We start from the raw sequence: 26,080 nt of genomic DNA, 5'->3' as shown, positions 1-26,080 counted from the left end.
CTCCTCAACTCAGCCTGAACATTTCTACCAAGGCCACGGTCAGGAAAGGAGATTTTTCCAGGAGGAATGGAGCGCGGGGGGGGTCCTTTTCCCCTCCTGCCATTAGCACTGAGCAGAGCACACAGATAAATAGGGCCAGTGACACAAGAGTGGGAAAAGCTACACCTGGGAGTGATGGCAACTGCAGTGCTGCAGATGTGTGTTTCTTCTGGGCCCCACCTATGTCTTTCAGGAGCTTCTAGCATATGAAGGCCAGATACCAGCAACCAGTCCTGCTCAGCTCCAGCGGTCAGTGCGATGGGCTGAGCCAGGCTCAGCCCTCATATATCACCTTGTCACAGAGCTGTTCCTCAGCTTCCTCTGGCTTGGGAGCACCCATTCCCTCCTTGTTGTCCCTCCTGCCCCCCAGTTGACCCCTCCTGTTCACCTGGCTGAGCTGCTCAGCCCTGCACTTGTGTCACTCCCACTTTCGGGTGGACATGGGGTTTCTCCCAGGAGATGGATTCTTGCTGCTCCCCTGGGCTGAGAGCCCGAGTCCAGGACCTGCTGCAGCATGCCACCCAACCCATTAGTAACGGTGTCCTTCGGGCAGGCAGGGGTGTCAGGGCTGTTGAGGTACATTAAAATACTTCAGTCTTTGCTGTCACTTCAGCTCCTGCTCTGCCCTGCTCCCTTGCTTGTTTTTCCCACTCCATTCCTGTTAGCACTGGAGCACTTAAACTAACAGGTATGTTGACAAAGTTTTCCATAAACAAGACTTCAGATTGGTTTAGGCAGGAACTGCATTTCTCAGGTTAGAGAGATTGATTTTCCCCCTCATCTCTATTATTGTTGTTTATAACATTTTTTATACTATTACCATTACTATTATTTTATTTCATCTATGCTGGGCTACAAGTTGAGAAAGAATTAGAGGGTAATTCCTGCCTGCTTTTTGTCACCCCAGGTACTACAGAGCTAGAAATCTGGGTTTTGGGAAGGATGAGTCTGTCTCAAGACAAGGAGATGAGTTTTGAAGATGGTGCTGTTGTGTGGATCTGAATATCCCTAACCACTGAGGATGGTGGCAGCATCTGACTCAGGCTCGAGCTACCCAAATGACCTCTGCCATCATTATACTGATGAGGTGGACCAAAACCCCTGGTTCCGATCATACCTCTCACTGCAGTGTTTGCCATCTGGATGTAGTATCACCACGTGTCAGACACTAGCAGAGAAAATGTGAGGAATCAGTTGCTTTCAGAAACCCGCTGGGGAAACACAGCTCGTGTCAAAACCTTTTGCAAATCAGAAAATGCCTCTACCCTGTATAAAGGTGTGGAGCAGGGGCCACTTTCATTCTTGTCTCCCTGTTCTCTCTTTGACCAGAACAATGACCCCAAATAAGCTAGAAAGGGATCTTTCTCCATGGGGTTTCAGGCTCGTTGGCAAGCACGGATAACTGGGTATTCCCTTCCCCTCCTGCTGCCTCCTTGGATCAGGGCGAAGCTCACCCCAGAGGCAGGGGAGGGTGTCATGGCCACCACGTCCCACACCCCCGGCCCTGCAGGTGCCCTCACTGCTCCCAGTGCTATTCCAAAGATTAAATCTTACTTGACTTAAACTTCCTTCCACTGCAAACATTTCCTCAAATTAATGGTTTCTCAACAATAGATAATCAAAACACTTGCCTGTATTTTAATTTTAAACAAACCAGGTGAGGGTCAAAAGCAGACAGAAAACAGACTGATTAATTAAAGGGGGTGCTTGTGGGAGTTTTAACTTTCAACAGGTGGAAAAGTAGTTAATTTTCAGTCCAGTTCTGTTGTTTTGATCTATTCTTTATGGGACTCCTTATAAAGTCTTCCAGTGAGTTGTGGCCTCAGTTAAAAGCACAGCTGGGAAAGAGGCCACAGCCCAGCTCACTGCAGGAGGGCCAGCACAGTTCCCTGGGGAGGATGAGAGAGGATGAGATGTGTCAGCTAGTTGAAGCAAAGCAGGAACCCTCATTTGTTTCCAATACCTTCTTTAAACAAGTAAAAGGGTCCTGGGTAGAAACAATATTAAAAGGAATATCTGTCTGTCTCTCAAGGAAGCCAAATCCCAAGGACCTTTACATCTATCCAAGCAAAGCTGCTTCCCCATGTTACCTCAAAGGTTTGCCTTAGCAAAGGGTAGGCAGAGGCCATGGCAGAGCCCTGGGGCTTGGGGGTCTGGCCCCGCTCCAGCAGCATGCGTGCACCCAGTCTGCACCGTGACTGCAGAGCCACGTGGCAGACGCCTGCAGCAGAAGGTGGCCTGTCCTTGGCTTCATACTGGGAGCTGGGTTTTGATTGGGGCTACCAGCCTCCACTTGCAATCATGCCAAAGTGTGCTTCATGTGGGGTGACTTGGGAATCCCAAACACATCTGTTCTGCCTACTTTGATTTTGGTGAGGAATAAGGAGCCTGAATCTTTCTGAGCACAAGTGGTTTTAATTGTCTTATTGTAACTTTCACCCTTGTGCTGTTTTCGGCTGCGGTAGGGTTAATTCTCCCAATAGCAGCTGGTACAGGCTGTTTTAGATTTGTGAAGGAAACGGTGTTGATAACACTGGGATGTTTTAGTCGCTGCAGAGCAGTTGCTTACACAGAGCCAAGGCCTTTCCTGCTCCTCACAGCATCCCACCAGTGAGGGCTGGGGATGCTCAAAGAGCTGGGAGGGAACACAGTCAGGACAGCTGACCCAAGGGGTATCCCATATCATATGGGGTCATGCGCAGCATGTAAAGCTGGGGGAAGTAGGAAAGGGAGAAGTCCAGAGTGACGGCGTTTGTCTTCCCAAGTACCTGTCACATATCTCCTGGATATGATTGAACATCTGCCTGCCCATGGGACATGGTGAATGAATTCCTTAGTTTGCTTTGCCTGCATGCGCACCTTTTGCTTTAGCTATTACAAACTGTCTTTATCTCAACCCACGAGTGTTCTCACTTTTACCCTTGCAATTGTCTCCCCCATCCCACTGGGGAAACGTGAGCAAGCGGCTGTGTGGGACTTAGTTGCCAGCTGGGGTTAAACCACGACAGCCCTTCTTCAGAGAAAAGACAAGCCCTGCTCTTAGTGTGCTTAAACTCACTGACCTTAACTGAGCTGATCTTGCCTGTGACCTTGAGCCAGAGGAATCTCCGGGCTTTCCCACGTGATATTTGTGCCCATAAACACCTGGATTAAGTGACCCATGTCAAACACAAAGCGACAGCAGCACGGTTTGCTCAGCACTCACCCGTGGCCATGTACTGCAGCCCTTCCCGAGCAAGAAGGAGGTAGTCAACAGGCAACCACCCGTGGCTGTGCTGGCAGACCCCAGCAGTACCAAGCCTGGAGGACCAGGAGTGGAAACAGCCAGCAGTGGGTCCCCAGGGACCCAGGTCCTCCCTGCATGGGTGGCTTAAGAAGCAATAGCTGCTCCCAGCTTTCAATGGCTGGTGACAGGAGCTGGGCTCGTGCTCCCAGGCTGGGGTCAGTGCAGCTTTTCCTTCCCAGAGATCACGCACTCACTGGTGAGTTGTCACAGATTTGCAGTACCGGGAATTAGGGGCATACTTTTACTGTGAACACAGTGTTATCTCACCACGTGTGCTCCCAGGGCACCACAGCGTGAGGAAGGCAGTGAAAACATCTCTCCCCTTAGGGCAACGTAATTTTCTAACTGGGACAAGAAAAGAGTTGTCCTGGACCAAAGCCAGCCAGAAGGGATTGCTGGCCAAGGGAGAAGCTTTAGTCCTCTAAAGTCTCTCCAAAATCCCATTGGCAAAGATGACTTATGCCACTGAGAAGTAAACACCCTCATTTTAAGACTGCAGCAACCAAAACTGTACAAAACACAGGCAACGGGCATGGTGACTTGGCACGTGCCCCTTGCATTTCACGTTGTCTCAGCCGGAAACAGTTATGGCCCTTTTGCCTGGCTTGACCCAAGGTAATATTCCTTTCCTAAGAACTAGAGAGTTTTCTTAAATCTGGGCCAGACTCACATGATTATCACCTCAGGAGTACTTAACCTTCATGTGCCAACCCTTTGGTAAGGCTAAGGAACTAAGGGACTCTGGGGTTAGCAACTAGACCTGAAGTTTGGGACTCTTCCAGAGCATGGCTCAAAATTGAAATGAAAGCTTCAGCCTGTCCACTGTAAGACTCCCATCAAGACCTAAGGCTGTGCTATGGAAACACACTGAATGAAATCTTGCTATGCTAAAGTCACATTGCTGATAAATGACCTGCGCTGCTTTGAAAAACAAATGTATTTTATCCCTTTAGATTACAACACAGGAATATATCTTTTCCTATCAGTAAAAGCATCCTACTGTTTATTTCAGTTGACAGTCTTGCTGCCAGAAGGGAAATGAGAATATTCTCTCTAATGAGTCTTCTCATAATGGCAATTTTCTGAAAGAGTTACCAATTCGAGGTTTGTGTCAATAGTCCCCCATCTGCAAGCCATGGAATAAACCTCCCAAGCCTATTGCAGTACGCAGCTTCACTTCTCCAGAGCCAATGTGATAATGTCCTGACAGAGCAGCAATTCCTATTTTAACAGCAATATAGATTCTTCCCATGTGTGTACAAACACATCTAAACCCAGACTGTGCCTCTGGTCTCCTCTAAACTAAACAGTCTAACCCACCTTTCTCTTCCCTGCTTATCTGTTGATTCTTTGCCACCACATTCAGGCTGCCCACCATTTAAACACAGCCCCTTAGGGAGGGTATCCTACCTCATTTTAAGTCATTTGACCAATGTCTGCCAAAGTCATTTGAGGGAATTAAAGCAACATCTCAAGAAGCATCTCTGGCTTCTGGGGGAGGCACAAAGCCACAATGTTTTTCACCACATCTACAGGTGGCCCAAAGAGTCCACCTGCCTCCTTCCAGGTCTTAGCATCAGCTGGGTAAACACAGCCCCAGTCAAACAGCCCTCTGGTTTTTCAGGCTCTACAGAACCAAGACTCATCTCCTTCTAAGCTTGTTTCCAGGTGTGACTGAGATGTGTGTAAAGTCTTTGATCCTTGCACCATGTGGCGGCTGAGGTGAACGTGCTGCAGACTAATCCCACTGCTTTGTGTTCGTGTTTAGTGAGATTTTGCAAAACCATCTTTGCGCCTGGCCTTCGCACAAAAAGGCTGTGTTGAACCGAAGGCCTAATTGGTTCAGCTGGTCTGCTACTGATCACTCCGGGCCACTTTTCTCCAGTTCTAAAGTGTGTGTGTGCGTGTGTGTGTGTTAAAAACTTAAGAAATGCTTGGGGGATACTCAGAAACTTGGAGGTCCAATATAACCCCATATGGGGAATGCTGTTTAAAATACGGCATCACTGTAATGTTAAAGGTGTGCAGCTGAATAGGGAAGGATTTTAATAGACCACTGAAACAGAAACTTTGTCCAGGGAATATGTGTTGAGCATACATTATGCTGGCTTTGTTTTTACCAGCGTGCAAATGCCCCATCAGAAGCTAAGAGCATCTGAAACCTTTGCAGATGCCTTTCAGTAGGACTTTGAAAATGACCGATCCTGGCCAAGGACATGCTGGTTAAGTATACTGCCAGGGAGCAATTAATTCCTGTGCTCTGGCATTGACTGCATACCTAGGAGATACTTGGAGTCGTCCTATATGTTGGAAGTGGCAGGATCCAGAGCACAAGCATTTCATGTGCTCCCCTGGACAAAACTCTCCATGCACATGGGGTCCCAGTCGTGTGTTCAGCTGCATCGCCCTCAGCTTCCAATCTGCTGTTTGATTCCTTACAGAGGACTGCGGTCTAATCCAGTTTCCCACAGATCCCTGCTCTTTTCTACCATGGGAAACTGTGGGTTTGTGTTCAGGTCATCCCTTAGAAAATGGTGAGCCAGCCTCTGCCCAAAGAGGAAGGTGCCTTTCCTATGGAAATCTGTGCTTTAAACTTTAAAGGAAAAAGAGATTCAAGCAAAAACTGGAAACCCACAGACAGGCTCTCCGTATGGATAAGAAACACAAAGAGGCCGTACAGCAGTTCCACAATGACACAATCATTCAAGATTCATGCTTGAAAACGTTGCACTGTGCATGACTATGTGCACCAATGCAGCAGTGAATTTCTTGTACTTCACCATAAGCCTATGAAACAAGTGAGACAAAACCGAAGGTTTGTGAAGGTTCACAGATCTTTCAGTAGACAAGGCCAAGTCTCAAGCAAACCTGATCCAATCTTCCACTTGGAAAGCACAGGGTAACCTCAGACTCTGACAGAGGTAACACAGTGGGGGTTATAATTCCAAATCCACCAGGTTGCTTTGAGACCTTTCATGATCAGAAGAATGAGTCCAGCCCCGTCTCGAAGTCCAGACTTGTTTCTCTGCTGTAGGAAATAATGCTGCAGTATGAATAAAAACTCAACAAAACTCAGTGCCAGACCTGATAAGAGGAGAAGAGGGATTTTTTTAAAAACAAAATGAATGTCACTCCCTTACACTGTTACTCACGTAACTCTAAGCACTGGGAAGTGTGCATCCTCCTGATCTGGCCGGGATTCCTCGTGCTGGCACAGAGGACCAGGAACATTGGCTACCCAGTCCTCTCCAGGTCTCCTGAATGACACTGTCCAGGTTCAGATACGCTATTTTTCACTCATCAGGAGCTGACAAAGATGGGTCTCTCCATCCTACCACACCTCTCCATGAGTCATCAGGATTTTTGCCTCCTGAGCTCTTTGCCTCTTGAGTCCTTTGTCTCCTCATCTGGGTGTTCAGAGAACCTGCCCCTATAGATGTACTTCTCAAAGACCTGCCAGCCCAGGTGCCAGCTAAAACTGCCATCCCTCCTGTCCCCCTCCTGCCCATTACTGCTTTGGGAGCCTTGCATATCAATATTCCTGTTCATTCACCTTTCATACCAATCTTCACATTTCTGTCCCATTCTCTGCTGCCACATAGGCCCCACATGAGGCTGTGCTTGGGCACAACTGTCAACTGAGCTCCAGGATGCTATGAAGAGGGAGACCCCAGCTCTCACCCAGTCCATGGAAAAGATTCAAGGGAGAATAGGAGAAACAAAGTATGCTCCAGCCCAGTCCTCCAGCAGGTCCTCTAAACTCAGTTCTTCCTGAGCACAAGGTGGGTGTTTTGGACAAGATCCTTCTTCTCAGGTGACTTACAATTAAATATCTTCTTTGGAGCTTGCTCCCTAGTCAATGGATATAGCCCATTCTGAGAGCAATACCTGACTTTATGATGGAGATGGCTAACATGGGTTAGATGGAGTGTGCCCATGGAGCGGCTATTTCTATCCATTATCTACCCAGGAAGAAGAGGACAGTGAGCTCACGCTAAGATGTCTACTCCATAGACCTCTGAAGTTACGTGACCTGAATCCTATCTCTGCAGCCCAGAAAAGAGCAAGCAATAGGAGTGCAAAATGCACGGTTGGTGGGGCTTGCCATTCACAACCTGATCCCAAGTCTTTTCTCAGCTGCACATCATACATGCAGTTTGAGCTTCCCCACTCTTCCTATAAGCTTCTTACAAGTGTGAGCAACCTGAGAGCAGGATTCCTAGGATTCGTCCTCTGCAGACTTCTCCCTGCATTTTAATCTTGTGAGCATCCTTCTCCTGCCAAGCTGGCAAGGTCCTTGAGATCTCCTGCCATCCCCCTCTGGCACAGCAGAGTTTGTGGCTTTTGATCTTTTGCCCTATTGATCTAAATTGGCTCAAGGATGGTCAGGAAGTGCTTTGTGGTCTAGGGTGCATTAAGGCATGGGAAGAAAATGTTCTGTGAATTGTGCTGGGCAGGACAGGCTTTTATGTGGTGCTCATAACAGCAGGGAACGGGATGGGGTGACCCAGGCAGTCACTTCCCCACCAGCGTTCCTAAGTGCACTGGTAGGACAGGCCTGGGCAGGCTCCAGTTTACCTGCCCTACCGATGTGCAGCCACCTTCTGATTTTTGCCCGTGGCTCTGACCCTTACAGGACGAGCGAGGGAAATCTCACATTACTGCTGGCCTCATCTAAGCACAGGAGAGCTCTGTTGCCAAGCAAGAGCCGCCTGCAAGCACAGTAAATGTACAGCCAGGGTCCGAGGGGAGAGCTGAACTCCAGCCAGCGTGACGGTGGCAGCCAGTAAGTTTGTGGGCTCGGGAAGGACGCTCCTTGGAAGTGTTACAGAAGAAAGACCTTGATGACTCCTGACATCTCTGGTGTGTGCGCTTGCAGTGGTTACCTCAGTAACATGTGCTGAAAAGTCCCAGCTTGCTCGGGAATAGGCTTTACCACCCTCCCTCTCCCTGTAATATCCTATTCTCAGCATGCTGGCAATAAATAACCCCTTTGTCATGCACCATGGGCACACCAAGTACTCAAACAGGGCCATCCTTTGGATTTTATTTTCAGCAGTGGATTTTAGCTGAAAAGCAGAAGCTCTGAATAGAGGCTCTGGCATTTTGCAAGGCTTGGCCTCATTACTCGTGCCTGCTGGCTCCCACAGTCCTCTTGGCGTGGTGGTGTCACTGTGTCCACACAAACAGAGGCAAAGTGGTACCTTGACTGAGGCCAGAAGCCTGGCACCTGGGGAAGGTGCAGCCTTTGCTCTTTCCTCAGCTGAAAAACAACACGGCTTTGTCACTCTTCAGCAGGGACACATCCTGAGAACTGGCTGGGTCCAGCGGCTTGGTGAGGGGAAAGAAACGGGGGAAATTCCTTATTCTTTTGACAGAGAAATGGCGTCTCTAAGGTGCAGGAAAAATGAAGAGCCAGGTGCCTTGTATGTTTAACGGTCAACAGCAAGTACAATTTAAATCTGCCAGGCATATCAAAATGGCCCTCTTCTTCCTAGAGGTGATACGGTTCTTGGTTTCCAGTTGCAACCTGGACCTATTTCTTCTGTATTAGAGGCTTTAATAAACCAAGAGGCTTTAATAAACCAATAAACACTGTCTGCAGGGTTATTCACCATCCTCACATTTTCCATGGCTTCCATAAAACTTCACTCCATACATTCCTGGAGGGAAGGCTTTCTGCTTTCCAGATGGTCTGCATTGCCGTGCCTCTGCCCTGGCAGGTATACCACCACGGGTATAGCATTAACCCCATGCACAGACAACTGGAGCCTAGGCTGCACTTGCAGCAGGCTTTCGTGTGAGCTTTGGTCTGACAGAGTGCTCATTGCAAGGAATGCATGGTGGGCTCTGCACAAGGGCAGGTAGATGACCAGAGCTAGCCTTGCCTCCTGGACTTGGCAGCGTTTTGTGAATGATCTGCTGCACAGGCACAAAGCAGTCATGGCTGGGGAGAATTTGAGTCCTTTGTGGGCAAGAAGGGGGCAAGACCATGGAGACACAACCCTGCAATGCTGGTTGCCGCCAACAGAGTGAAAACACATTGCATATGCATCTAGGTACATACATGCTATCTCAATTACTTCTTTGGCATTCCCACTGCATGTATACAACATACAGATCCATACTTTCCATTATGCATACCAGATGTGTCCGTTCATTGCTTGCCATCTTTCCTCCCCAGCTCAAAGAAAGGCTCTAGTCTTTGGCAAACGCTGCTGCCAAATTCATCCTGCAGAGCTGTTGCTCCAGGGGTGCAGCTTTGGGAATCAATACCAGAGATGAGCAGGAGCAAGCTGCTGGAGGGCAGAAGGGAGGCGATGCAGAGGCAGAGTGAGAGCTGAAGCCAGAAAGGCTCTGCAGTTTGGACGAGGGGCAGTTCCAGGGGCTGATGTGTGGATCAAAAGGCAGTGGCCTTCGGGGGAAGACAGTGGCCAGAAAAAAGATTCAAAGGGAACCCAATAGAAAAAGCCCTCCGCTTCTGTGGAGCAGGGAAAGTTGGTGCTTTGCTGTAGAGCACATAGCATGGAATAACAAATAAATCAAAGGCAGTTGTTGCTACTTCTCTTTGTGCTCTCTGCAGGAGCCCAGCTAATACCCCAGGCAGCATTACTGTATCCTCACCTACAAGCCCAGCCCAAAGACAGGCTCTGGACCCTTCCTCTGGGGTGGGTAGGGGAGTTTCCACCTATGCACAACTTTGTCTCCTCGCTTGAGGCCTCTTCACCACCTGGTGCTGGGGATAGCCGGGGGCTTTCCCAGGGAGTCTCTTGAATTCCTAGATACAGGGACTTTCCCCAGGAGCTTTTTCTGCCCACTGGGATGTGTCTGAATTTTGCCCACTCCACATGAGCAGGTGCTGACGAAAAGCTGCCTATAACAAGAGTAACAACACACACGCTTTCCCAAGGGCACCCACCATCAGGTCCAAAATACCATGAAAGCCATCCTACAGGCACAGATGTTCACATGGGCCTGGCAAACCCCCATAAGAATCACTGGCAGGCATCGGTGCCAGTGCCCCATTGGTTCTAATGGAAGGACTTCAGCTCAGTTAGTCATTTTAATTAGTATCCTCCAGGGTGCTGGTAACCAAAGAGCTGTCCCCATCTCTGGTATCTTCCTGGGTGCCCTTGGGAAGCGCTAACTCGCAGGCTCACCCTTGAAAAGAAAACACAGCTGCTAGGAGCCCCCTTCCTGCCTATGCACTTGTTCGTGCAGCGCCTTTTCTGCCCCTCCACTGGCTTCTCCAATCTTGTCACGCTTAAGCTTTGGTTCCTACTGTCAAGGGGATCAACGATTCCCTCTCCCAGCTCAACTCTGCCAGTGCAGGGCTCATGCAGCTGCTTGAGCTCCTGTAATCTCCCTGCACAGACCCACCCAAGCACTTCATGCAGTTTCTGTACTCCGAGCATCCAGGTTTAAAGCAGCCCCATGTACAAGAAGAGCTTTCTCTCCAGCACCTGTTTATTGTACATCTACAGAGCACTTTTCAGTATAAAAAATGATGCTTAATTTTCATTCTTATCTTACAGCAAGAAGTAATGCAGTTGAACTGTATCATACCAGTCTGCATTTTCCAGACTTCCACCTTCTCTTTCCTTCAGATTTATCAGAGAACTGACCTTATCACAGAAGGGATTAGCCAGATTTTTCCTGCTGTTGCGCAGTCCCACTCACTGGCAGACACCTTGTGTTACCCGAGTGCTGACAGCGCCTGTGGACCCATGGAAGGGCTGCAGAGTGGGCATTGTAAAGGGAAATTTTGGCAAATCTCTCTGTCCCTGCTGGTCCCCCATGCACTACCCTGTAAGCACTGCAGACCAGAGGGCACAGCAGTGGAAGGTGGTAATGTCTAACCCACCATAACAGCCATGGTCAAAGCTCATCTCTCAAAGCCCTCACTGACTTGTAGATTGGCTTTGGTGCTCCAAACCTCCTCTGAGTTTTCCAGCTCTGCCAGCGGATACAATGAGAAATATTCCCTCCGTCTACAACCCATTGACCTGGCTGTGTCCTGAGACATTGCAGCTACAGCAAAATATGCTGGAGACCTCGGTGTCTGGTTCTCTTCCAAGAGCATTTCACCTCAGATGCCTGAAAAACGTGAGTTCACATCTGATTTATGGGAGGACTTTTTCTGTGGTGCAAACAAGCAGTGAGTAACCCCTCTGTGTTCTGAGCACTGGAGGGCCATGGGGAAAGAAAGCGGTTTCTGCCACAGTAACTGTTCGCCTCAGACTGACTCCCTTTCACCAAAGCATCCCTGCATACAAACCCTTCCTGCAACGGCTGGCAATGAAAGGCCTGTGCAAACAAAACCACAAATGCTATGGATATGCGTTTTCCCTTCCATTCGTGCTGTCTTACTCTGAAATGTACAGGTAAAATGCTGTCAGATTCTGCTGCCTTGGGTTTTTGCTTGTGGGCTGGATTGTTGGGCTTTTTTTAATCTTTCAGTTAAATGAATGCATTTTCAGCTGCTTGGTTAATGACCTAAATATGCAAATCACACAGTGAGGCTACCTTCTGCAGTTTGCCAGGCACAGATTTGAATGAGAAGCTTAAAGGACAGTGAAACCCTCATCGCAGCAGACTCAGAGCATCAGCTGCAGGGAGGGAGAGCAGTACAGCCCAGCTGCACAATGATCACACGCTGATCTCTGCTATGCTCTGCTGGAGAGCATTTGCAAGTAATTCAGATGCTGGAGTGGCTTCTGTATTGCATCTTCTCAAGGGAGGAACCAGATGAAAGATGCACATATAGCCTCTGTTGTGCTCGTTGGGGTTCTTTAAGTTTGTGTTACTGAGCCATAAACCAGTTGATCTATACTTACTACTGTAGCCGGAGAATTTGTCTCCAAGTTATCTGTCTGCTCCCCAGGGAAGAAGGTGGAGTACGGCTGAGCTACTTTTTCTGAGGAAGACGAAAATCTTTGTTATAGCCAACTTCACCAGTTCACCCATCGGTACCCTTTCTTGTTTGGGTCTTCCATGCACCGGAGTCTACATCTCTCTTACTTCATGCTCCCTTTCTTAACAAGTTAAAATGATAGGCATTGGTAGTGCCTGGAGGAGAAAAGCCAGCCTGGCAGGCTTATAACTCACTCACTACTGTGTGTACTGCTGGAGAAACTACTGCCTATCAGACGGTGAACCATCGCTTTTCTTTACAAAATCCCTTCCCAGACTCCACTGAATCACTCTGCCATTGCTAATTGAGTTCATTGTATTCCATTTTCCCTGTGTTGATGTGACAGGGTATTTGTTTTGCATTAAATTCAGGTGAGACTTTGAGGTGACATGTCGAAAATCAATAAGCAGCAGAAATCATCAGGGGAAGCCAAAATGCTAGAGGCTGAACGAGCCTGTTGGCCTTCCTGGATTCAGTCCCATGGACACGGTCATATATTCTGGAGTCGTGAACCTCACAGGGAAATAATGACATACCAAGGGGTTGAAACAAAGATATGTATAGCGTTTCTTACCCCTATGGCCCACTGAAGCACATAAATAAATCAGGCTTTTTGCATTACTGTTTTGTGGACTGTTTGGAAGTAGTTCATAAATTATTGGAGAAGAAAGGTCAGGCTCTTAAATAATGCTTTGGAAAATCAGCATCTTTGGGAAGGATTTGACACGCTTTGTTTACAGTGTGTGAGAGTACAAATCCTCTGAAATGCCCAAGGAGCCTTCCAGCGAAGCCGGCGTAGACAAGGCTAGACATCCCAAATATTTCTCCTAAGTAAAAACAAACAACAACAAAAAAAGCAGGAAATTAAATCCCAGACCTTCCTTAGTGGGCACTGAAAGCCATGAAGCAGGCTCCTTTCGAACATCTCCCTAGCTCACCTCTGAGCACTGGCGACAGGCACCTGGTGACTTATCTCAATAAAAATACTCCTGGAGCCAAATACTGCTCCATTGTGAGACCTCATCCAGGCATCTCAGTCTCATGCAAGGGATCAGGGTGGACTAAATGGGACCCATTTGACCAGAGATTCCTAATGGCTTGCATGTTGGGAGAGAAAACACTTTGGGGGGCATTTCCCCCCTCAGCTCCACCTTGTTTCCACCCCAGGTCAGTCGGTGGGAGGGTGGCCCTGTATGTCCCATCATCTAGGCATCATCCATCCACAGCTCAGCATGGGGATGGCTCAACAGGGAGGAAAAGGGCTGCCAAAGGTGGGAGTGAGGCTTCAGCTCCAAGCAGCTTCCCCAGTGAAAAGGAGCCAAAAGCCCATTGCAATTAGCAAGCTGGGCAGGCAGCGGTGCATTGAGTCCTGCGGGGAGGGGCTGACATCAGCCGGAGTGGGTGGAAAACTGAGAGCACGGACAATGAATGGTGCTGCTCTGCTTCCTCCTGGGCACGTTGTTGGAGGGAAGGGGGAAAAGAAAACGGGAATAATTGCTGCTGGGGGAGGGGGGGGGAAGAAAAATAAAATTAACTTGAAAAGAAAAACAAATCAGGGGACGGGGGGAAATTTCTCCGGAGGAACACACAGGAGATGCTCAGCAAAACAGCGAGCGTGACCTTTCGATCGGGTGGTTTCTTCCACTCAGGGGAGGACACTCGGTCCCAAAGACGAGGAGCTGCTGCCACCTCCCGGCGCTCCGGATCAAGGCTACGGCATCGGAGGGGAGCGGGGCCGGGGCCGGGGAAGAGAAGCACCAGCCGAAAGGAGGTGCAAGGCCAGAGCCGGTTCTTCGCAAGAAAGCAGGGATGGTTGCGTGAGTATGTAAAAATGCTTTGGTACGGCTTGTCTGAGCACAGCATTTGAGGCACAGAATCATAGAGTCATTTAGGTTGGAAAAGACCTTTAAGCTCATCAAGTCCAACTGTTACCCCAGGACTGCCAAGTCCACCACTAAACCATGTCACTGAGGGACTCATCTACAAGCATTTTGAACACCCCCAGGGATGGTGATTCCACCACTTCCCTGGGCAGCCTGTTCCAATGCCTGAGCACCCTCTCTGTGAAGAAATTGCTCCTAATATCCAATCTAAACCTCCCCTGGCACAGCTTGAGGCCATTTCCTCTTGTCAAAGGAAATCAAAGAAATAAAACTATGTGTGCAAATGTTGCATTGGATATGCAATTTTGTATATGCTGAAATACATATGTGTTCAGATCTTCACTACACTGGTGACCTTAAAGGCAGAGCAGAGGGTCTAGATTAAGCTGCGTGCCTTTTCCCCTGATCGGAGGCTAATGAAATGATCAACCAACTGTGAACGCTTCACAGAGAAAGCGCTGCAAGCAAAGCACGGAAATTCCCTTTCCCCCAACAAGGACCTGACTGCCAGCTAGGTCACTGGCTCCCCTGGGACATGCCAATCCACCCCATGCAGTGGCATGCTGTGGACAAGCAGGGTTAGCATTCTGAGTGGAGATGGACAGCAGGGCATGCAAACCACGGTGCAATAAGGCTGAGTTGTCACCCCCAGCAGAAACCCCTGTCTACCAGCTTCTCGAGAGGTCCACATGTTCAACCTATCCCACACAGAGCCTCCCTACCTCTGAACTCTTACATAGCCCAAGTAACCATTCCAAAATAGCTCCAGTGAAATATGACAGTGCATTCTGGAAACAATGAGTGCATTAAGGAGGAGAGTCCCTGTGCTGTTCCCCAGGGCCTTGCAGACCAGCCTCTGCCTACACCCCAGGGGTATTTGTATCTCTCCCATGACCTCAAAGCAGCCAATTGACATGCCCCTTGAAGCTCCTCATCACAGTCACTGCAGTTTAGGTAGTGCTGTGCTTTGAGAGCAGGGCACAGTCACAGCAGGGAGCACTGCTCCTGTGCTCAAGCCCCCATCATCTTCTGTGCCTTCCCAGCCAAGGAGATACATTTCCTACAGCTCTGTGCTCCACAGCACACTGGAGGTGGCAGCCACCCTGCCAGACAGAATCACAGAATCACAGAATCCCAAGGGCTGGAAGGGACCTAAAAAGATCATCTAGTCCAACCCCCCTGCAAGAGCAGGGTAACCTACAGTACATCACACAGGAACTTGTCCAGGCGGGCCTTGAATATCTCCAGTGTAGGAGACTCCACAACCCCCCTGGGCAGCCTGTTCCAGTGCTCTGTCACTCTTACAGTAAAGAAGTTCTTCCTGATGTTAACGTGGAACTTCCTATGCTCCAGTTTACACCCATTGCCCCTTGTCCTATCACTGGATATCACTGAAAAAAGCCTAGCTCCATCATCCTGACACCTACCCTTCACATATTTGTAAACATTGATGAGGTCACCCCTCAGTCTCCTCTTTTGCAAGCTAAAGAGACCCAGCTCCCTCAGCCTCTCCTCATAAGGGAGATGTTCCACTCCCTTAATCATCTTTGTGGCTCTGCGCTGGACTCCTTCAAGCAATTCCCTGTCCTTCTTGAACAGAGGGGCCCAGAACTGGACGCAATATTCCAGATGCGGCCTCACCATCTGTAGGCAGTGGGCAATGACGTGTGTCCCACACCCTGACCCCGATTTAGAGCAGTGCCCAATGGCATCCTTCCCCCACAGATCTCTGGGCAGACATGGGCTGGGAAAGGGCAAGCCAAGCAGGACGTCGGGCAGAGCCACGGGGTGATGTGGGGCAGCTGACAGGGATTTCCTCAGTAGTACCAGGCTTTGCTGAGCCCAGCTGCCAGCATCCCTGCAGAGGCAGGGCAGCTTCTCCAGGCTGGGCTGAGCCTACCCCTCCCAAGCAGAAGGAACATTCCCTGAAGAGTTCAGGGCCCTCACCGTGCATGGTAGATCTCTACACGACAGCTGGAGTATGGCCTTGGGGGCACGGACAAGTCCTCTGGGTTTTGGTTGGCTTGCATCACTCCGTCATCTTGCCCCAGCCCCTGGGATTTCATTTTTATCCTGCATGAGCTGTACTCTAAGATACGCCACAAACATCGGTGTCATGTCTCAACCTCACATTTTTCCTTAAAAGTGCCAGTTAATTGCAAGTTAAGCGCAGCCACGTACCCTGGCTCCTGCACTGCTGCGTGGGCTGTGTACGGACCCGGCTGCAATTCCCCTGGGAAAAGCCCCGCAGCTGAATCAGGAGCTGGGAAACGCGGGACTCGGCAGTCACCTGCTCTCCTCACGTGGGCTGGTGGCTTTCCAAGCCAATCCTGACAAGAGGTCACACCGGAGGGACAAAGTCCGGGTTAGTGGGGGCAGAGCCCATGCCACCGCAGTCACCTGGCTGTGGCATCTCCCAAATCCACGTGCCCAACACTAAAGCAATAAACCGCTGCGGTGTGCCCAGCATGTGTTGCATGCTTTTGAGAGAATGCTGGGGTGCTTTGGATGTGTTTGGAGCCCTTTTTGTTGCCAACAGAGGCAGTTACTGCTTTTCTGACCTCATATTGTAGAGACCTGTACGGCAGAGGCCAAATCTTGATGACAGCGACAAGGAGATGAGGGGTGACAGTGGCTGCATGTAACAGAATTTGCTTTAAAGGAAAAAAAAAGGGGGGAAACCCTGGAAAGCTTTCACACTGCTCCTGATCTTTGTGTGGCTCTGGCTGACTTGCGTGTCAGCCAGAAACCAGAAATACCAGAGCTGTGCAGCCCTCGTTGGGTCTGTGTGCCTGCTTGCCTTGTGCCCCGAGGAGATGCCGAAAGCAGCGATGGGCAAAAGGAGCCCTTGGGAAAGGCTGTCACCCTGCGGGGACACGGCTTTGACAGGAACTCCCTTCCTTTCCCATGGGCAGAAGCCAGGGACAGCTTCCTGGCTGGCAGCCTGCAGGTCGCAACATGCCAGCCGCTGCTCCCAGCTTTTTCTTGGAGGAAAGGGGATCTAGCAGAGGTGATGCACCCTGCCCAAGCAGCGCAATGCCATGGAGGGAAGGGGGCAGGTACAGCACTAGGAGCTGCTGCTGTTCCCCACATCACTGCCACCACCATGGGGTCACTGGGGGCTGTGTGAGGACGGGGAGTTCGTAGGAGGAGGATGCATGGCCCTGGACGACTGTCTGATGCATCCCCCTCAGAAGCCCTTAATTTCTCAAGGAGGGGAAGGTAAAGCCATTCCTGCTCTGCTGTAGACAAGCAGGGTTAGCGCTCTGAGTGGAAATGGACAGCAGGGCGCACAAACCACAGTGCAATAAGTCCTCAGCAAAAACCTCCGGTTGCAGACCAGCCTACACCAATCTGCCCTGATGCTGGAAGGTGCCGTCAGTGCCCTGTGAGCAGGGCCCTCCACTCTCTTCCTCTCCACAATAAAGTAATCAACTGAGCTCCTAACCAAAGAACTTCTAAGAAATGTTACTCACTGAAGAGTGTTACCAACACCTTATTAACAAACAGGCGAATTTGTGTAGAAAGCTGTGGTGAAGAACTCCTTGAAGCCGTGATCATAGGCTATGAATGACAAGACTTCCTTTAAATTAAAATTAAAGAGAGACAATAATTTTTGCAGAGCCAAGTGCATGGAAGAGATTGAGGAGTGCACCAGTTCCAGACAGGGAATACTTCAGGGTGAGAAATGTGAAATACTTTGAGTGACACATAGGTGATAGTAAGCAGGGAGCTGCTATTATGCCCATGCTCAAGCTCTTCTGTCGCAAACGAATCCCTTCGGGTTGGGGGGGCTCTGGGCCCGGGAGCAGGGGAGCCTTTAGTGGCACATTTGGTGACACAAACCACCACCAGCCATCCTGTGTGTCCTTGCAAGGAGGCTTTCAGCAGCCACTCATGTTTTCAATTAGCTGATGCATTGCAAAGGGCTTTAAAATCAGCCCTGCTCAGAGCAGTGAGACAGTCAAGGGCTGGTATCCCCAGGATTCACCCCAGAAGAAAGGGGCTCATGGGTCCTTCAGCACCCACTGCATTGCAAGAGCTGCTGCCCCCTCTGCACAGCTCCTGGCTTGCCCCAAACCTGCCCTGATTTCCTGCCATCAAAACTTTCACTTTCTGCCACCCAGAAGGAAAAAGGGGCCCCAAAATGGTTCCAATGTGATTTAATGGGACAGACACACACACACTGCTCAGACACCTATAGGTCTGCACACATCACACTAGAAATGTATTTCCCTATTTTTACGTCTCTGAGAGGTTTCAGTAGGGGCTAAATGTTTGGGGCTGGGTTTGGGTTTTTTTCCTCAGCGCACGGTGGGGAGTCAAGAAAGCTCCCTCCCGGTACGAAATTGCCCTTTCCCAAAACACACACATTCAGACCTGTCCCCTGGAGATGAAAATGCAACAGCCTGCAATTTTTTGGTAGAAAGCTTTGGGATTGCCAAAAATTAATCTCTATAAAAAATAGGTTTTAAAAGTGTCAGACGTTGAGGGGATTCCTTGCTTTCTAATTACCGGTCAGTAAAGTCCCTCCTTTCCCTCTCGCCCCTGCTTCTGCAGCATTCCCCCCCTCCTGCATCCTTGCGCCTCTCCATGGCTCTCCGCCAGCCACCCTGCTCCCTGCAGGCTCTGCCACAGATGCTGTGATGTTGGTCCCAGTAAGGCTCTCAGCACCCCTGGCCTCAAGGGGTTTAGGCAGGGACAGGAGCCCTGGGGCACATTCACTTTCTCTGGACAATGGATAACATCCTTGCTCCTGACTCCCACTCCTTCCTGGGTTTTGGCCTAGATGTGGTGGAAGGAAGTGCTCTTTAATTTTAAATAGGCCCAAAGCTTCTGTGTTTATGGCTCATATTAATATTTAAACCCACACCCTGCATCTGTTTTCTCTCTTTTCCACAGCTGATCAGCAGCAAACAGAAGGAGGTTGATGTATTTTTCCCTATGGCAGAGCAAATACTCTTTCTCCAGCTCTCCTCTCCAGCATGGATGTGTGCTTTTTCCTGGGAAGGAAGTGCTTGTTTTGTTGTTGCCCTGCCTTGTTTTGATCCAGGAGTACCCAGAGACGTGTTCATTGAGACAAACTTGTGTCTGTTCCTGGGGAAACAGTGACCTTCTGTACTTACGCGCCAAGGCGGACCTCAATAGCTGCACCTTACATTGTGGCACTTGGATGTGAAGGTCTTTACTGAGAGGACAAGCACTCACTGACCAAGCTGATTCTATCGATGGGGTTAATTATGTGGATTTGGGGTTATTACTGATGCTATGTTTTTCCTAAACACCCTGGATTTCCATCTGCATAGAAAGTTGTTTGAGTCAAGCATGAGTGCTGAAACCTTCAGTCTTGAATGCTCACACCTGTGCAAGCTTGGAAGCCATGGATTTCATGTGTGGCAATTGCAGGTGAGCTACTACCTATGCCCTACCCGTCCTGCCATTAAACAGTTATAATCATTCATTTCAGATTAAATCCTTCACACTGTGTCACGCAAGCGAGTTTTGCATTGCCATCTTTACTGACACAATGAACTGAAGAAATGGTGTGGCTGTTGGGCTGTTGAACTTTGTTCCTTTTTTGATCCTTTTGTTTTGCCTGCATGAAGGATAACAGGAACACGAAAGAAAGAGCAAGTCATCATCACAAAATGTACTTCCAGTGGTGCAAAGCGTATCCTCCAAACAGTGATAGGCACCACCTTCAAAAGCCTTAGAAAGGAACAAATGAAACCCCCAGAGCCAATTGCATGTTTCCTATATCTCTTTATTGACCGCCACTGGGGCAGGTTGAGTGCCAGATACCAGTGGAAGAGGTGGACCTACCCTAGGATTACAGCAGGAGCGAGGGACACGGTGTGTTACGCACAGGCTGGGGAGAGCTTGCTGGGGATGTGAAGCCTCTGCACAGCGGTGAGCCCCCCTCTCTCCCCCAGGAGCCTACTAAGACGGTGGAAAGACGTGCTTGTCCTTCTGTCAGTTCCCCCAAGGGAAATGACAGGGTAGTGGTGTGAAGAGATACACTTAAACACTTTGCTGGGGAAAAATGTACACTGCAACCCCTGAAAATAAGGTATTATTTCTCCTGCAGTTGCAAGGAACTCGTGGCACATTCATCACATGTACACAGGATCCCAGGTGCGGGGCTTGGCTCCTTTGCTTTCTTTTAAGAGCAAGCAGTTTAACTCTGCGCGGGGTAGAGCAAGCTCGCAGGGCTTTTCCCCTGCCCCAAGCCTCGCTTCAAGACCTGGTGCACCATGAGCCTGTGTTACTTGTGCACTCCCTCCTACCTGGTGATGGTTATGGACTACAGCACCGGACAAAGACCCTCTCAGCAAGTATAACAGCGTGGCAGCACGCGCCATCCATGCCATCCCCCACAGCACAGCTCGCAGGTTAAGCTTCAAAGTCCACCAGCTGCTCACCCAGCCCCTCGTCCCATCCAAGGGAAAGGGGGGGGGGGGCGAAAATAAAAGAAACAAAGGATAAGGGGTAACCAACAAAATAAACCCCTCTGATATTCACTGGTATCTATGCAATGGCTCTGGGAATGAGACCTGCAGACAGTGGCAGCCTGCATACCACAGCGGCAGGCGGGCTTAGGAGGAAGGCGCGGAGGTGGGCTTCTCCTCCCGGGACACAGGGATGGGCCTCTCGCTGTGGCTGGCATCCATGTTGGAAGGGACCTTGGGGCCAGAGAAGGTCAGCATGCCGTCGTTGGACAGGGAGCAGGTGATGGCAGCCTGGTCCACGTTGGCGGGCAGGCGGTACCGGCGGTGAAATTCACGGGAGATGTAGCCATGGTCATCCTGAGAGGCAGTGGGGAAACGGGAGAAAGCTTGTCAGAAACCCCGCAGCACCACGCTGTGCTTCACTGCCTGGTCCTGCAGCTCCACTGGACAGGGGTCCACATTCACCCTGGCACCAAGACACTGAACCACAGGCATCACCAGGTACATTTCTGCTCTTACTCTGTTTCACAGGTTTGCAGGGGAGGTGTCTCCTGCAATGCCCCTGAAGCTGCAAGAGCTGAGCAGAACAGCAGGATCTGATTTTGGCCATGTTATAGATTGGGGTCTGTTTTTGATGGGGCCCCTAACGCAGCCTCCAATTTCAAAGGATGCTTGGAGAGAAAGTCTGGGGTTCTGCAGAGGTAAAAGCAATGCACACCCCTGGGCCCATGTATTGCCTTACTAGCCAGAAGAGGTGTATCAGCCAAAGTACACAGTCCTGGCCCCCTTTTATTTTGGCCAAAAGAATGAGAAATGTTTGGGTTTTTTTTTAAGTCAGCTGTAAAAGTGGCTGCTCTCTTTCCCTGGAAAAAAAATAACTATATTAAAAAATACATACTTTTTCCAGGCTAGAGCTTTGTCTGGCCAAAAAAATGCATGAGAATAATTAAATCCCTGCTGGTATAATTCACTTTTCGACCCCCACAGATATTTCCATGACATACGTGTCAAAAGTTTCCAAGCCTGAGGCACTTGGTTGTTTTTCTTTGGTTTTGTTTGGTCTTGCTTTCTCTCGCAGATCAGCATATGAAAACTCTGTTTTCACTAACAATTCTGGCTTATAAAAACTCAGCCGTGCTTGAGCAGCGCCAGATGATGCTCTTTGTCTGGTCCAGTGTTATTAGTGAACAATGGACCTCGTCATCTGATGGTTATGGAAGATGATGATTGAAAATAAACAAAAGAGGAGCGGATTAGCTCGGTATTGTCAGTTCTCAGGTTGGGGCTCTATGGAAACAGGCCATGCCAATAATGACAATTGATAAATAACTCCTTTTTTTTTCCTTCAGCTGAGGACTGTTGGGAAGAAAGAAAATGGAGTTCAGCTCCCCAGTTGCTCCACCATTATCATCACTTCCACTTACCTGTCTTTCGCTGTGTTTGCCATGGATTTCCACAAAGTCATCGATAATCTTCACACTCAGGTCTTCAGGGGAGAAGTGTTTTACATCTAGCATGATTGTAAACTTGTCCCGGTCAGACCTCACCTGAAAGAACATTGTTAGACAGAAAGATCCAAGCTATAAGCATAGAGGGAGCTTAAAAGATGGAGATGGTCTGGCAGCGGCAAGGTTTCTCCTTCTGTTACTACAGGCCTCAGCAGGGGTCTCCTTCACATCGCAGGGACTCAGAGACACTGGGCATCTGCACCACTGCTACTGCTCTGGGGAGAGGCATCACTTCTCACCACTATTCTTGCACCAGGGGCTCCTTTGCACACAGCAACCTGCCAGATGCACCAGGCATTTATACTCAGCAGAGAGGGGGAATTAAAACCGGTGATATTTGCTGACAGCACGCGTTTTGTCCTTTCTGCAATTTATAGTTTCTTTGTGATTTTAGCTCTAGAAGGAAACCAGTGAGAGAATGCACCAGTCCCTGAGGTTCGGATCACAGCCCTCATGGCTACACGCTACTCCTACACGCTGCCTTCAGAGAACTGCTCCAGCCTGGGCTTGCAAAACCAGCTCCTGAGGCAGAGGAAGGATCTGCAGGAAGCTCTGGCTCATTGGGGTCCTCTCCCATGCCAAGCTGCCTTCGAGGGCACTTACTCCAGGAGCAGCCTAGCTACTGCCTTGCCATACAGCCAGCCGGTGGGCAGCAAAGGTAGCCTTTTCTGTGGCAGAAACAATCATCAGGAGCCAAAATGGTTTCTGTTTCTTAAAGGGAAGCCTCCTCCCTGGCAAGGGTTTCCCTCTGTGCCCAAGAGCGGTCTTGGTGCTTGGTGCGGGGCTGGAGGTTCTCCTTGCCCCTTTGCATCGCAAAGCAAGGCTATAGCCACCAGCTTCTGCCAGCAAGCCACGGGTGGGGAGGAGCAGATGGAGGCATGAGTAGGTTGAGGAAGGAGGAGAGGAAGTCAAAGGGCCCTTACCTCTGAAATGCCCGACTCCAGCACACTGCGGAAGAGGGACTGCCTGTAGTAGGGGCTGATAGTGGAAGAGAACAAAGGCAGGAGGTCATACTCGAGGAGACCCTCTCCGAAAAACTGGTCGAACAAACGGCTTGGAATGAGGGGTCCCAGAGCACGCTTGAACCAGGGGTGCTGGATGGTAATGTCCATGCTTGCTGCTGCTGCAAGGGGAGAGCAGTGGGGGCTGTGCAGACGCTGAGGAGATAGCGATGCCTTGGCTGGACTGCACAGTGCATCCCTAGGGAAGCTCCCCCTATATATACCGGTCTCGCAGAATGAAGGCATTAGCGGGATTTCTCTGGAAAGACATGATCTCATGATGGAGGCAACATGGTCAGCAGAAATGCGGAGACTGACCTGGAAATGACAGTCTGGTTAGAATCTGTGCCAGATCTCCCGAAGGGATGATGCCAGGCAGCAGGCTGTGAGACACAGGGTGCCCAGGGGTACTGGCAGGTCCTCTATGGGATCAAACAGCTAAACAGGACACCCCGGTGGGCATCTCAAGGATGCTTGTGAAGGAGGTCTGCTCTGTGGGTCTTTGTAACCCACCCTTGGCTTTTTGTTAGCTTGCTTTTGGTTCTGCCCCTCATTGAATAAGAGACACAAAGTCTCTTCCAAATAAATGACACAGCTTTATTCCAACTGAGAAAAAAGGGTTGATTCAAGCTGAAGAAAGGGAAACTCTTTTTGTGACAAGTTATGAAGTGTCTCCACCACTTGAGAGGGGTCTGACACGCCTGGCGCAGGGATCCTGGCAAGGCTGGCAGGAAGTGGGATTGATGCACGATGCAGAGCATGAACAGGGGTTTGACAAAACAGAAACTTTTTGCAAACAAATACTTTGCCAAAAGAAAGAAGAAAAACCAAGTTTGGTCACTGACAGTAACAGCAGTCCCAAAGCTGCCCTTGAGAATTTCCCTGTTTTGATTTCACAGAATCATAGAATGGCTTGGGCTGGAAGGGACCTTAAAGCTCACTCAGTTCCAACCAACCTGCCACGGGCTGGAACACCTTCCACTAGACCAAGTTGCTCAAAGCTCCCTCCAACCTGGCCTTGAACACTGCCAGGGATGGGGCAGCCACAGCTTCTCTGGGCACCCTGTGCCAGTGCCTCAGCACCCTCACAGGGAGAAATTCCTTCCTAATGTCTAACGTAAATCTTTCAGTTTAAAGCCATTCCCCTTGTCCTGTTCCTACATGCCCTTGTAAAAAGCCCTTCTCCAGATTTCTTGTCAGCCCCTTTAAGCACTGGAAGCTGCTCTAAGGTCTTCCTGGAGCCTTCTCTTCTACAGGATGAAGAAGCCCAGCTTTCTCAGCCTTGATCCATCAGTTTCCCCAGGACCTGCAGGTGCATCTCACCAGGTTCCATGGACTTGCACACCTTCAAGTTCCTTATACGTTCTCAAACCTGATATTCTACATTGGGTGGTTCCTCATTCTCCCAGTCCCTGTCTTTGCCTTCCGTGACTTGGGCAGTGTGGCTGGAGCTCTTGCCAGTGAAGACAGAGGCAATAAAGTCTTTGAGTACCTCAGCCTTCTCCGTGTCCCAGGTAACCACGTCTCTCGTTTCCTTCCAGAGAGGGCCCACATTTTCCCTAGTCTTTCTTTTATCACCAATAGAAGCTTTTCTTGTTGCCCCTGACATTCCTAGCCGGATTTACTTATGTCAGAGCTTTACCTTTCCTAACCTGATCCCTGGCTGCTCAGACAATTTCTTTTATTCCCCCAGGCTACCTGTCTTTTCTGCCAATCTCTGTAGGCTTCCTTTTTGTGTTTGAGTTTGTCCAGAAGCTCCTTGTTCATCCACATGGGTCTCCTGGCATTTTTGCCTGATTTCCTCTTTGTTCAGGATACACCATCTCTCAGCTTGGAGGAGGTGATGCTTTAATATTGACCAGCTTTCTTGGGCTCTTCTTCCCTCCAGGGCTTTTTCCCATGTTACTCTACCAAGCAGACCTGAAGAGGCCAAAGCCTGCTCTCCTGAAGTCCATGGACATAAGCTCACTGTGCACCCTCCTTGCTGCCCTAAGGATCTAGGTGCCACATGGTCTTGGGATGTCCTTGGCCCTCACTTCCACTCATGACCCCTCCCCACACAGTGCATGGAGGCAAGCAAGGAAAAATGGGAATCAGAAAATCACATTATAGAGGCTTCCCTTCACAGAAAGCAGAAGTTGAGCAGAAAGACACCCAAAAAGGCAGCATAGACCACTGAGCACACAGACAAGAGTTTAGGTTCAACCCTACCTAGTTCCAGCAAGAAAAGGTCTTGAGGTCTGGCCACAGCTCTTGGGCATGAAGGCTTTTCTAAAATCAAATGCCAAAATGAGATCAATCCCTCCTTAAGATATGGAGGGAAAAACCACAACAGACAGGCCTAACCTCCCATTGAGTTCCATTGGCCCAAATCTGTCATTTTGCTTGAGAAAATGAAGGGAAAGCAAACAAGATTCATAAAGCACTGCCAAGGTTTTCCTTCAGGAGCTCTATGAGAGTTGGGTCTTTGCATCCAGGAAAGAAGAAAATCTCGTCTCAGACACCCAGTACCAGAGACCTGCAAACTTGTATTTGACCAAATGGCAGCAGTGACCTGATATATGCAGAATGAAAGGAGAAATACAGGAACAGGTTCAAATCCCAAGCCATTCACTGGAGCACACAAAGCAAATAATTTATTTGGCAGGTAGAGGAAGAGGTGGAAACTGTGCCTGATGCAGAAAGTGAGACAGATCTTGGAGCCCCAGCCATGTGTGGATGCAATTCCTGCAATGTGTTGGAAACATCCCCTTTTGTGTTTCTCAAACCAGAGGTTATACCAGGAGCATAGGGAGCAAAATGGCATCTTTCAGTCCTCAATAAGCTGCCCAGTCTTTGAGTTCTGACCTTCAGCACTCTCCCCTCGCAGGAAGAGGCCCAGATTGTTGGACCAGGGAGAGAGAAGGGACCCCAAGCTGGCTGTACCTCTCTCAGCTACACCAACTAGCAGCACATCAGTGCTCTTAGTTAGGCACCAGGAAAGAAGCCACTTGCCTACAC

General features: G+C 49.5%; 1 protein-coding gene and 2 long non-coding RNA genes across 4 annotated transcripts; 1 reads left to right on the top strand and 2 right to left on the bottom strand.

Annotated features, from left to right (window-relative positions):
• Nucleotides 1-8,344: 8,344 nt before the first annotated feature.
• Nucleotides 8,345-16,374, bottom strand: LOC136013329 (uncharacterized). Of its 2 annotated transcripts, XR_010612225.1 has the most exons (3): nucleotides 16,304-16,374; nucleotides 16,070-16,211; nucleotides 8,345-13,066 (listed from the first exon to the last, which is right to left on the bottom strand). It is a non-coding gene; the product is annotated as an uncharacterized LOC136013329 (long non-coding RNA). The 2 variants fall into 2 exon arrangements; XR_010612224.1 differs by having other exon boundaries at nucleotides 16,070-16,342.
• LOC136013328 (uncharacterized) lies at nucleotides 11,148-14,406 on the top strand. Its single transcript, XR_010612223.1, has 2 exons — nucleotides 11,148-11,431; nucleotides 13,889-14,406. It is a non-coding gene; the product is annotated as an uncharacterized LOC136013328 (long non-coding RNA).
• A 4,008-nt stretch (nucleotides 16,375-20,382) lies between the features above and the next one.
• On the bottom strand, nucleotides 20,383-23,194 carry CRYAA (crystallin alpha A). Its single transcript, XM_065675703.1, has 3 exons — nucleotides 23,003-23,194; nucleotides 21,996-22,118; nucleotides 20,383-20,928 (listed from the first exon to the last, which is right to left on the bottom strand). The coding sequence occupies exons 1-3, from the start codon at nucleotides 23,189-23,191 to the stop codon at nucleotides 20,719-20,721; spliced, it is 522 nt and encodes a 173-aa protein (XP_065531775.1). The 5' UTR covers nucleotides 23,192-23,194; the 3' UTR covers nucleotides 20,383-20,718.
• Nucleotides 23,195-26,080: the final 2,886 nt, after the last annotated feature.

Source organism: Lathamus discolor, chromosome 4 (assembly GCF_037157495.1).
Source record: "Lathamus discolor isolate bLatDis1 chromosome 4, bLatDis1.hap1, whole genome shotgun sequence".
NCBI classification, from domain to species: Eukaryota; Metazoa; Chordata; class Aves; order Psittaciformes; family Psittacidae; genus Lathamus; species Lathamus discolor.
The sequence above is the reverse complement of the archived record's forward strand: the minus strand, read 5'-3'. Positions and strand labels throughout refer to the sequence as shown.

Excerpts from the sequence above, each read along its gene's own strand:
- CRYAA (XM_065675703.1), bottom strand. The coding sequence starts at position 23,191 with ATGGACATTACCATCCAGCACCCCTGGTTCAAGCGTGCTCTGGGACCC. Across the intron at positions 22,119-23,002 it reads TGGAGTCGGGCATTTCAGAG|GTGAGGTCTGACCGGGACAA; the intron begins GTAAGGGCCCTT and ends ATGTTCTTTCAG. Across the intron at positions 20,929-21,995 it reads GCAAACACAGCGAAAGACAG|GATGACCATGGCTACATCTC; the intron begins GTAAGTGGAAGT and ends ACTGCCTCTCAG.